Below are 12,583 nucleotides of genomic sequence, written 5' to 3' on the forward strand. Positions count from 1 at the left end.
TATATATATATATATATATATATATTTTTTTTTTTTTTTTTTAAGAAAAATGTGTAAGTCTGGCCAGGCACAGTGGAACACACCCATAATCCCAGCAACCTGGGAGGCTGAGGTAGGAGGATAGCAAATTTGAGGTCAGTCTCAGCAACTTAATGAGGCCCTAAGCAAATCAAAACTTACGAATGGGGATTTAGCTCAGGGCTAAAATGTCCCTGGGTTTAATACTCAGTACCAAAAAATAAAAATAAAAAGTAAGTCTGTTTCCTCCAGCTCTTTGGTATAGTCGGTGGATATTTACTGAAGATTTTATTTTGTTCATGAAATGTTGTAGCATTACTTATTATAATTACCTATACTAAACTCTGATGGGAAGAAAAGTTTAAATAGTGTAAATAACTGGAAATGCTACTCAATGCATGCATGTTATAGGCAATTTATACAATTAAGTCTGGATAATCTTAGGGGGAAAATATATACAAATGAAGGCTGGGGTTGTAGCTCAGTGGTAGAGCACTTGCCTAGCGTGTGTGAGGCCCTGGGTTCAATCCTCGGCACCACATAAAACTAAATAAATAAAATAAAGGTCCATCTATAACTAAAAATATATTTTTTTAAATATACATGATTGACACTACATAGGATCCTTCAATGTTGGTAAGAAATTAATCTCAGCCTGACTGATAGCTAGGCTGCTGGGTGATGGTGACTTCATCAACATTTTAGTGGAAGAGACTGAAGAATTCATTAAAGGTCCTAGGGAAGGATTGAACACAGGAAACAATTATTTTTAGAATCTTGCCTATAGTTGTATAAAGACAATAATTATATAATTGTCATTACATATAATATAATATATAATGTTTTGTGATTTTTGTCGGGGCTTTTCAAGGGCAATTTAAGAATATTTAACTTTACTTGCAGGTCAACTTGAGAATTTAATTCCTGTGAAGTAAGAAACTTTAATGGTGGGAAGGTACCAAGAATTATGAAAGACAGGAAAATATGATTTAGTTTCTGTCTTTGAGCAACTTCAAGAAGTTATATGTTTAATGGGGGCATATTAGAAATGTGGAACACTGAATAATACAACATATCATGAATGATGAAATGTGTGGTCTAATCATTGAAGGAATTGATGAATGAACGCAGACTATCCAAACATTATAATTTATACATTTATTAAATCGAATTCTGTTTCCAGAATATACTCAATTTCTAACAATCTTATTTAAAAACAAAATTGCAAAAGTAAGACATTCTTATTATTTAAGAAATTCAGCTGGTTATAAAGTGAAAAGTAAAAAACCTCCATCTCTTACCACCCCTATTTGCCACTCCTGTAAATAATTGTTCACACTTTTTATGCATCTATCCTGAAATTTTTTTATGCTGATATATATTTACAGGATACTGTAGTCATTCTAAAACTCGCTTTTTCCAGTATTTAAATAGCTACTGATCGTTACTTTTAGTGCCTGCAATGTATGCCAAATCCTAACATATAACTTACTTAACTATTTCTTTAACCATTTCCTTATTGGTGGACGCAGATTATTTACTTTCCATTGCTAAAAACAATACAATGAATACCTTTATACTTCCTTGTGTCAGATTATCTGTAAGATACATTCCTAAAAATCTAGCAAATCTTTCAAATTGTATTTTTGACAGAGACAGAAATGTTGCTGCCATGGCTTACTCTGAACTCATCAGTTTAGGTAAATCAACGCCATTAACTGTAAGATCCCTCTGGTGGCACCATCAATCAGGACCCCAAAGGTTAGAGTTAAGTTTCTTTCTCCCACCCCGCCCCCTAAAAGCATGTTCAATTCTTTCTTTAGTTTCTTAAAGCTCCCAGCCGTAGCCCTTCAGAAGCTTAAGACTTTTAGGATCAAAAAAAATATGCAGTTCTTTGTTTAAAAAATAAGACACTGCTGTCCCACGAACCTTACAGAACGGTATGTAACAGTCTTGTAAAATGATCCTTTATACGGGGTAGGGACAGTTATTGCTTTCTAATATTTATTCTTAAATATTTTGTTTGGAACCAGGAACCGCTCTGACCTCTTATTTTCAATTTGTGGCCGGGTGAGGGGTGACTGGCAAACTTGTCTTTTTGTCTTCCTCAAGCAGTGGATGGAAAGCGTTTAGAGGTGCTGTCGGGCGCGGTTCCGGAGGGCGAAGGAAACCTGTGCAGAGTACGTGGAGGTTTGCCTTTTTCCTCTGGCTGCTCCTGCTTCTATTTACGCCAGGGTGAGGGGAGGGGTAAAAACCTCCCGGCGCAGTAGTGCTCCCATTTTCCCCATTCCTTGAAGATGAAGAAACTTTAGCACGTTTCCACCCATTTTAGAAAGAAGCAGCTCAAGAGTCACCAGGCAGAAGCAACCGCCCGGCCCTCTCTGAGAACCTGAAAAGAAGAGAGACTGGAAAAAGCCAACAACAAGCCGTAAACGGAAAGGCCACTGGAACCAGCACCCAGCAACACAGCCGGGGCGCAACAGCCCCTACCCCACAGCACGCGCCCCGCGGGTTCGGCCCTGGGGGGGCGGGGCCGACCGCTCCTTCCGGGTTGCGGGCGGAAGTGAGAGAATTTGAATCCTACGGGCCGTTGGATGGGGCTGGTCGCTGGTGGCTTGCAGTAGTGCTGCGCGAGAAGGGAAAAGTGACGCGGCCACCCTGGAACTTATGCTCCGCGAGCCTCTGTGAGTAGATGGGGAACGGGAAGAAACTGAGTATTCCAGGGAGAGAAGCGGGGCCATCGGATGGGATAGCTGGGTCGGGAGGCCGACTGCGTAGCGGGGCTTTGGAGTACCTTTGCGGGTGTTTGCAGGGACCAGGTGTGCAGACCACGGGAAGTCGGGGCGCGGGGGAGAGTCACCCTGGACAACGCTCCCGACGGTTGCGCACACCAAGCCAACCCTGAGCATTGAGGATTTGGAGGCCTGGCCGGCCCCTGACATCAAGACTTGTTTATACGCTGTCTGTGTGACTCTTTCGTAATCGCAGTTTAGCGTTTCCATCAATTCTGCAGCTTTCTCAGTACGTGAATGTCATAGCGAAAGCGATACCACAGGTAAAAGAACTACCCTTTATTAAAGATGGAAGGTCGGGGGCAGCTTTAAAACGAAGAGATGCTCAGTGGCTCCGAGTTCCTCCTAAGAGGGTACTCCAGCGTTCTGTATTACCCTGGACCGCTGGGAAGTGACAGTCTTCGAAATGCCTGGTGGGGATTTAAACTGAAACCCGAGTCTCCTTTGTATTTGAAACCCGGATATTTTTCTTTCACGGTTGACATTTTTCATGTACCGCAAAAACCCGAGACTCTTGCTCTTTTAAGTTGGTCACAGTAACCTAACCGTGATGATTCGCTGGGTCTTAGTTTCCTAACAATAGGGATAAGGTTTAGTTCCACCGCCCTGCCTTTTCACCCTCTTTATCCATTGGCCAACTGAGTTAATACGGAGTCATTTGGGAAGAACTCAAATGCTTCAAGAATCGGGTTTTGTTCGAATTTTCTTTTCTTTTTTGCTCATTTTTAATGAACTAAACTCTCACCCGCCCAAATGAAGTCATACCTTTTTGAATAGTTTAAATGTGGATGGTAAATGTAAACTGTACTTTAAATGTTTGTAGGTTTTATATCCTGCCTTATTAAAAACTGTCAGACTAATTTTGTGTTGCTTTACAGGAAAGGATATTAAGTTCTTTATAAGGTTTTAGCATCAGGGTATTGTACCATATAAATGTATAAATATCTTTTTTTAAAGTAGGACTTAATATTTAAGAATAAAAACATTCCTTCATCCAGTGCTGACTCCTCCTCCTCCCCTGCCCGCGTCCTGCCCCAGCCGGGTCCAAGGGGTCCTGAAGGATGAGTGGTATTGGTGCAAGGAATGAGACAGGAATCGTTTTCTTGGAGCAATCTCCAGAGAGAGAGAGCTGTAATGCAGCTTTCTCTGGGTCATCTTTTATTACAATTTTTCTCATCATTATGAATTCAGAATTATTAATAGAATACATCATTGATTTTTACAATTTCCAGATTTTCCCCGAGATGTGACATTCCCTTTGCAATCATATGGGTATAGAAAAATGTGTCATCAATTTACATTTTCCCAGGATGTGATATTTCCTTAACAATCATTATGGGTACAAAATCATTAATAAAATGTGTCACTAATTTGCATTTTTCAGATTTTCCCAAGATGTACTATATTTTCTTATTGACAGATGCCAAACTATGTAACCAGACTCTAAGTCTCCCAACCTATCATTAATCTTTAAGTTTAAAGTACACCTGTACTTTATTTCTAATATAAGATCCCCATTTAAAGAAGTCCCCTTAAATCTTAAAATATCCTAAAGTCTATAAAATATTCTCAAAGCATCTTAAGGACCCATACAGCTAAAAATTTAAGAATTCTAAACTCAAGAATCTAAATAAAATAATATTTCTAACATTTTTCTAAAAATGTGTCTTATAAAGCTACTTTAATTAATTCCTACATTTATTCAAAAAACTGGTTGAGCTACTTTCTCAAAGAGATTCTTTTTTTTTCTTAGTCAAGGTACACTAGTTCTTATATCTTTGTAATCTCTCTCACTGAAAGGCAAGTTCTGAACATTAGTCCACTTACTGCCAATATTAAGTATGCTTATCATAAGTCCCTATATGAAGTAAAGAGGATTTATAGAAAAGGGGGAATGTATCTTTATGTGCCTTAGCTTTCCTAAGTGTATAACCCATAACTTTCCCATAATCAAATAAAACTACATATGGTGAGCTTTGTGCAATAAGCATAATAATTAGGCTTTCTAGAGGCCCAGAGATATGGGCCTGGGTTGTTAGTTGATATTCAGTGTGGTGCCTAAAATTCTCATGACCTTTTGGAGAATGATTGTTAATTGTCAGTTTTGTCCTAAATGTACTGCCTTCTATTTTGTCCTCAGTATGCTGAGAAGTAGTTCAAGGCATGAACTACCTGTAATGTTCTAGCCATCTGAAATTTAATTTGGTTTAGCAATAAGCATATTCATGCTTCCTGTAAGGAATATGAGCATGAAAGTAAGAAGTCCCAATTACACAAAAAGGGGTCTCATGGTTTCGGTTTCCCACCAGTGCGACTTTGCCAGCACTTATCCTCACTGTGACCTTGTCCAGACAGTGGGAATGGGAGTGTCTTCACCACTCCCCCATCCCTACCAATGAATTTTTGTTTTCAATGTTAGGGGGAGGGGGAAGAAAAGATTTAAATAGGCAGTGTTTTAAACATTTTTTATGAGACTGCATCAAAGACCTTGGCTTTCCTTTGCTAAGTATTGCATATAGACATTCTGCTCATTTCATATATGCCACTAGCAAAGGCTAATCTCTCTTAAGGATTCATTTCTACATTCTAATTTGTTACATTTCCCTTCTTGGACTCTTCATTGAATTTTCGTTTTATCCACCTAAATCAGTGAGTTTCATACTTTATATTGTGTATACACTACTTTGAGGGTTAGGTAAATGCTGATTACTAAACTTCAAATGTCAGAGATTCTAGATCAGTAGTTGTGGAGGATGGGATGAATAATCTGCATATTTAACTGAAAGGTTAGAACATTCTACCAGAGTTTTAAAAACACTCACTTGTTCTTAGAGAAGCAAGATACTGTACTGGTTAAGGGCATGGAACTGGAACTGGATTGCCTTGGTTTGAATCCCATCTTGTACCATGTGATAGCTATGTGACCCCCTAAGCATACTGTGTAAAACTCTCTGTGTTTCAATTCCTTCAGCTGTTTAATGAGGATAATAACTACCTTGTAGGATTATTGTGAGAATTAAATGAGTTAATACATGCCGGGTTTCTGTTCTCGCGACTAAAAGGCTCAGGGGTTACTCTAGTTAAACTGGGCTAACTGGGCTGCACGAAATAACCACACAAGAGACACAAATACCTTTTTCTTTGGGGTCGCTGTGACGGCTTCTCTGACCTTAAGGGTCTGCAGAAAGAGAGAGAGAGCAAGAGCACAGGAGGCAAGGGTTCAGGTTTCAGGGGGCTGAGTATCTTCATGATGTCCACTGTCAACAGGTTGACTGACACCTGGGTAGGCCACACCCGAGGGCACAGTAAGAGGAGGGGACACACACAAGGCACTTCCATGGAAGATTCTATCCTAAACAGGGCAAGGGGTCATATTACAAAGGAACAGGTGAGCATAGCTTCACCCATGGGGCTGTAGCAAGACACACCCATGCAGAGACACCGACCCTTGCACCCAAAAAGGGTGCCACATTTCTGCAACTGAGAGCCTCAGCACCCAGCCGGGGAGTGTGACCCAGTCACGTGTAAGGTTGGTCTCCCACAAATACATGTAAAGATTTTAGTGTGTGGCACATAGTTAATAATCCATATGTCTCTTTTTATATTGAGTTGCAAAACATTGTACAAACCATATTACATAAAGTATCATTAATCTTTACAATATCAATGAGGTAGCTATTGTTTTCAGATAAGAAAACAGGATAAGAGATTCAGTAATTTGTTCTCACACAACTAATAAGATATTTGAAATAGGATCAGAAACTAGATTAACTGGAAAAAAAAATTGTCTTTTAAATAAATACTTCTTACCTCTTTGTACTCTCCTTCCAAATGTTGCTCCATAAAAATCTCTAATGACTTTTCATTGTCTACCATGTATAATTCAAAATCTCAGCCTTTTTCTTTTTTTTAATATTTATTTTTTAGTTGTAATTTGGACACAATATCTTTATTTTATTTATTTTTATGTGGTGCTGAGGATTGAACCCAGGAGCTCGCACATGTGAGGCGAGCACTCTACCGCGGAGCCACAACCCCAGCCCTCTTTTTTTTTTTTTTTTTTTTTTTAAACACAGTCCTGCATAGTCTGGTTCCACTCTATTTCCAAGCATCGACTTCATATTTTTCCACACTTTCTGATCTGCTGATGTTCCATCCTTACTACTATGATTCTCCAGATCTGTTCTTTTACCATTTTTATGTATACCTTGCCTCTGAACTTTTCATTTACACTTAAGATTTTACCCATATCCAGCAGAATACTTCTTCCTCAGTTCAATTTGGTTATAAACATAGCATTAGATGATAGTTCTTGTCCTTGTCATCATTATGTTTGCATTGTGTAGTACAGAACATTGAATGTATTTATACTCTGAATTGTGTATGTTCAGTCAATACTTGTGTAATTTTAACAATTAAGCACATCATGTCTTAGGTTAATCTGGAAAAGTTAAAAAATAAAAAGCTTTTTGCCTTTTATCTGATAGAATATAATTCTGTTTAGTTCCTTAGAGATTTTAGTGATATATGGTTTGTAAACCTCACAAATACGAAAAAATAAGTATTGATATCTTAATCTCAAAAGACATTTCAAATGAGAAAAATCAAGAGCAATATTTACTAATATTCATGGAATTCTAAATGGTTTATATATATTTCTCACTTAATCCTCACAACCATTTTATTGTTATCCCCAAATTAAGAGGAAACTGAGGTGTCAAAATATTTGGTAATATTACATTGTATTTTCTTATATTTGATTTCCTGGTGACTTTTTTTTAATTATTAGAATGATATATGTTAACTATAATGAGAAAAGAACTTAATTTAGAGCGTTAGGAAATTAAAAGACAGAAAAGGTTGCTTCTCTTTTTCAGTTTGAACAGTTAAGACAGTTACTTGATTTCCAAGCTACCCAATATTTTAGGGTCATCATTCTAAACACCAGTAGGTGGGGTTAGTTTAAGGAGCATATAATATTAATATGCTCTCAACTAATACCTCTGCTCTAGCCAAAGCAAAACAGGTATTTGAATCCAGCTGCATGTTTTCAGTGTAGACTAGACCACTCACATGATTTCTTCTTGAATTTGGCCAAGCTGGGAAGTTCTTTTTATGTATTGGTTGACATTGGAATCATAAAGAAATATCAGCACTGGGCATAGGGAGCCAATATGCAGAGACACAGGGGAAATTTGTTTCCTAAAGACTAGATAGATAAGTCAAGATAAAATTTAACTCTTAATTTTCTTTTAATTTAAACAGATAGCCTTAATAAATCCATCTGGTAATTTCATTTATAAGCAATAAAGTTTACCCATTTAAGAGTTCATTGAGTTTTAGTGAATATATTTCATTGCATATATACCACAATTTTTTTTATCCATCCATTGATGATTATTCAGGTTGCTTATAGTTTTTAGCCATTATAGATAAACCTACAGTGGACATTTGTGCACAAAGAAAAATACACCATCATTTTTCTTGGCCATATCACATGTACATTTGACAAAAAGTAGGTGTACATTTGATTCTTTTTTAGGGAAAATTTACATAAAATTAACCATTTTAAATTATAATTTAGTGACATTTAGTGTATTCATAGTGTTGTAAAAAAAACTATTGCTTCTATCTAGTTCAAAATTACTTCCATCATCCCAAAAGAAAACACCATATACTATATTAAGCAGTCAGTGCCTACTTCCTCATTCCTCCAATCCCTAGAAACCACAAATCTGCTTTCTGTCTCTACAGATTTACCTAGCCTGGATATTTTCTGTACATGATATTATACAATGTGTGACCTTTAATGTCTGCTTCCACTTAATGTTTTGAGATTCCCTTAGAGTAGCATATGAGTTTTGCATACTCAAATTCAACCAACCATAGATTGAAAATATTTAGGAAAAAAATGTGTCTGTGATGAACATGTAGACTTTTTCCCTTGTCATTCCCCAAACAGTACAGTATAACAAGTATTAGTATTTACATTGTATTAGGCATTATAAATAATCTAGGATACTGGAGGTTCTGGTAGGCTACATGCAAATACTCTACCATTTTATATAACACTTGAGCATCTAAGAATTTTGTTCTCTGTGGGAAAGAGTTGGAGGGAGATATTAGAAACAGTCCCTCACATTTACTAAGGGATAACTATACTTCATTCCTTTTTTTTTGCCCAAATAATATTACATTGTGTAGATATACTGCATTTTGTGTCCATTCATCATTTAATGGACAATTGGATTACTTATTTTTTTTTTATTTGGTACCAGGGAATGATCCAGGAGCCTTAACCACCGAGCCATATTCCACCTTTTTTAATATTTTGTTTAGAGACAGAGTCTTGCTGAGTTGCTTAGGGCTTCACAAAGTTGCTGAGGCTGGCTTTGAATTCATGATTCTCCTGCCTCAGCCTCCTGAGCTGCTAGGATTACAGGCATTGCCACCACTAGTCTGGTGATTGTTTAATAATTATTTAAATAGTGCTGCTATGAACATTTGTGTACAAGTTTTTCTTTGAATACCTGTTCAGTTCTTTGAGATATATACTTGGTAGAATTGCTGAGTGAAATGACAGTTATGTTTAACATGTTGACAAACTGCCATACTGTATTCCCCAGTGGCTGTGTAATTTTACATTTTTACCAGCAATGTATGAGGGTTCCAATTTTTCCTTATCCTTGCCAACACTTGTTATTTTCCTTTTCTTTTGTTTCTCCCCCCCACACACACTTTTTTTGACAGCAGAGATTGAACCCAGGATCTCTAAACCACTGAGCCACATCCCCAGCCCATTTTGTTTTTTATTTTGAGACAGGGTCTCACTAAATTGCTTAGGGCCTTGCTAAATTGCTGAATCTGGCTTTGAGCTGGCTATCCTCCTGCCTCAACCTCCTGAGCCACTGGGATTACAGGCTTGCTCCATGGCTCCCTGTTCCACTTTGCCCGACTCGGTGGCACACACATTTTATCCCAGTGGTTCAGGAGACTGAGGCTGGAGGATCTTGAGTTCAGCAACTTAGCAAGACCCTGTTTCTAAATAAAAAATATTAAAAAGGCCTGGGGTCGGGGGGAAGGCCTGGGGATGTGACTTGGTGGTTAAGAACCTCTGGGTTCAATTCCCCAATCCCCCCCTCAAATAAATAGAAACCCTAGTATGCATGAAGTGATATCTCATTGTGGTTTTTATTTGCATAAGCCTGTAATGATGAACATTATTTCATGTGCCTGTTGACCATTTGAATATTTTCTTTGGAGAAGTTATTCAGATGTTTTGTTCACTTTTAAAATGGGTTACCTATCTTTTTGTTGTTGAATTGTGATATTCTAGATACTAGGCTCTTACTAGATATATGATTTCTAAATATTTTATCCCATTCTATGAACTGTCTTTTCATTCTCTTGATGGTATTCTTTGATGCACAGAAGTTTTAATTTTTGATGAAATCTAATTTATTTTCTTTTTTGCTTGTGCTTTTAATGTCATATTAGAAACTGTTGCCAAGTCCAAGGTCACAGAGATTTGCTCTATATAATATTATGGTTTGGGTTTTTACATTTAAATCTTTGATCCATTTTGAGTTAATTTTTTTGTATATGGTATAAGGTAGGAATCTGACTTCATTTATTTTTATGTGGCTTTTCAGTTGTCCACACCATTTGTTGAAAAGAGTAGTCTTTCACTTTTGAATAGTCTTGGAACCGTTATTAAAAATCAATTGACAATAAATGTATAGGTTTATTTCTAGGCTCTTCTTTTCCACTGATTTATGTCTGTCTTTATGCCAACACCATTTATCACTGTAGCTTTATAGTAAGTTTTGAAATTGGAAAGTGTGACTATTTCAACTTTTGGGAGTAGGGGTTGTTTTGTCTATTTAGGGTTCTTTACGATTCCCCATAAATTTTAGGACTTGTTATACCATTCCTGCAAAAAGGTCATTGTGAATTTGATTGGAATTAAACTGAATCTATAGATTGCTTTGAGGAATATTTTCATCTTAATATAAAGTCTTCCAACCCATGAATACAGAATGTTTTTATTTATTTAGGATTCTTTAATTTCTTTCAGCACTGTTTATAGTTTTCAGTGCACAAGTCTTACTTGTACCTCCTTAGTTAAATTTATTACTAAGTAGTTTTTTATGCCTTTGTAAATTAAATTTTTTAATTTCCTTTCTGAATTGTTCATTCTACTATATAGAAAGACACCTGACTTTTGTATGTTTATCTTGTATTCTGTTACTTTGCTGTATTTATCAGCAATTAACAGGGTTTTTTAAATTCTTTAGAATTTTTTTATACATAAGATCATATTGGGGCTGGGGCTGGGGCTCAGCGGTAGAGCGCTAGCCTAGCATGCATGAGGCCCTGGGTTCAATCCTCAGCACCACATAAAAATAAACAAGTGAACTAGAGATATTGTGTCTACAACTAAAAATAAATAAATAAATATTTTTTAAAAAAGATATCTTCTGAATAGTTAGTTCTTGCTTTCAATTTGGGTGCATCTTATTTCAAAAGCCTTATTCTGGCTAGAATTTCTAGTATGTTAATAAGAAGCAGTGAGAGTTCATATCTTCATATTGTTCCAGATCTTAGGTGGAAAGCTTTCAGTCTTTCACCATTCAATATGTTAGTTGTTTTTCCCCATAGATAACCTTTATCATGCTGAGGAAGTTTCCTTCTGTTCCTAAAATGTTGAGTGTTTTTATCATGAGAGAGTATTGGATTTTCTCAAATGCCATTTCTGCATCACCAGAAAATTGAGATGAACATTTGACTTTTTTAATCTGTTGATACAGTATATTACACTGGTTGATTTTTATATGTTTAACTGCCTTTGCATTCCTGAGATAAATCCCAGTTGATCACAATTGATAATTCTTTTTAGTAAGGATTGAATTTACTAGTATTTTGTTAAGGATTTTTGCATCTTTATCCATAAGGGACATTGGTCAATAGTTTTATATATTTATTTGACTTTGTATCAGGATATTACTAACTTTATAAAATGAGTTAGGACATATTCTTTCCTCTTCTATTTTTTTTAGAAGGGTTTGAAAAAGATTGGTGTTATTCTCTGGTGTGGGTTTGTTGAAAATTTCTTTTTGAGTCAGTTTTGTTAGTTTATCTGACTTATTTAACTTGCTAATTATTTAACTTAGCATTACAGCTATTCATTGTAGTCCCTTATTATCCTTTTTACTTCTGTTAGGTCTGTAGCAATGTCTCCCTTTTAGTTCTGATTTTAGTAATTTAAGTCCCCCCCCCCCACCTTGGTCAGTATAGCTAAAGTTTTGTCCATTTGAAGAACTATTCAAATAACTTTCTTTTTTCATTTTTTTCCTAGTCTTTATTATATTACATAAACTCTAATCCTTATTATTGCCTTCCTTCTACTAACTTTGGGCTTCGTTTGCTCTTTTTTCTGGGTCCTTCAGTTACAAAGTTAGGTTTATTGTTTTGGGTCTTCCCCCCACCCCTAGTAATGGAGATTGAACCCAGGGGCACCTTACCACTGAGCCACATCCCCAACCCTTTTGTTTTTAATTTTCAGACAGATTTTTGCTTTGCTACCCAGACTGACCTTGAGCTTGCTATCATCCTTTCTCAGCCTCCCAAATCACTGGGATTACAGTTGTGTGCCACTGTGCCCATCTCAGATCTCCTTTTTTAATGTAGGCATGTACAGTTATAAATTTCCCCAAGTCTTGTTTTTTTGCTGCAGATTAAATTTGAATATACTGTGTTTTTATTGTGTTTTT

At 36.6% G+C, this 12,583-nt stretch overlaps 1 protein-coding gene across 1 annotated transcript in view; it reads left to right on the plus strand.

Moving 5' to 3' along the window:
* The first annotated feature begins 2,615 nt into the window (after positions 1-2,615).
* G2e3 (G2/M-phase specific E3 ubiquitin protein ligase) overlaps positions 2,616-12,583 on the plus strand; it is a 56,171-nt gene continuing 46,203 nt past the window's right edge. Inside the window, exon 1 of the mRNA XM_076850131.2 lies at positions 2,616-2,702. Coding sequence (XP_076706246.1) covers positions 2,686-2,702 — 17 coding nt within the window. The 5' untranslated portion in view covers positions 2,616-2,685. The remainder of the gene's footprint in view (positions 2,703-12,583) is intronic.

The sequence above is a fragment of the Callospermophilus lateralis genome, chromosome 3 (assembly GCF_048772815.1).
Source record: "Callospermophilus lateralis isolate mCalLat2 chromosome 3, mCalLat2.hap1, whole genome shotgun sequence".
Lineage (NCBI taxonomy): Eukaryota > Metazoa > Chordata > Mammalia > Rodentia > Sciuridae > Callospermophilus > Callospermophilus lateralis.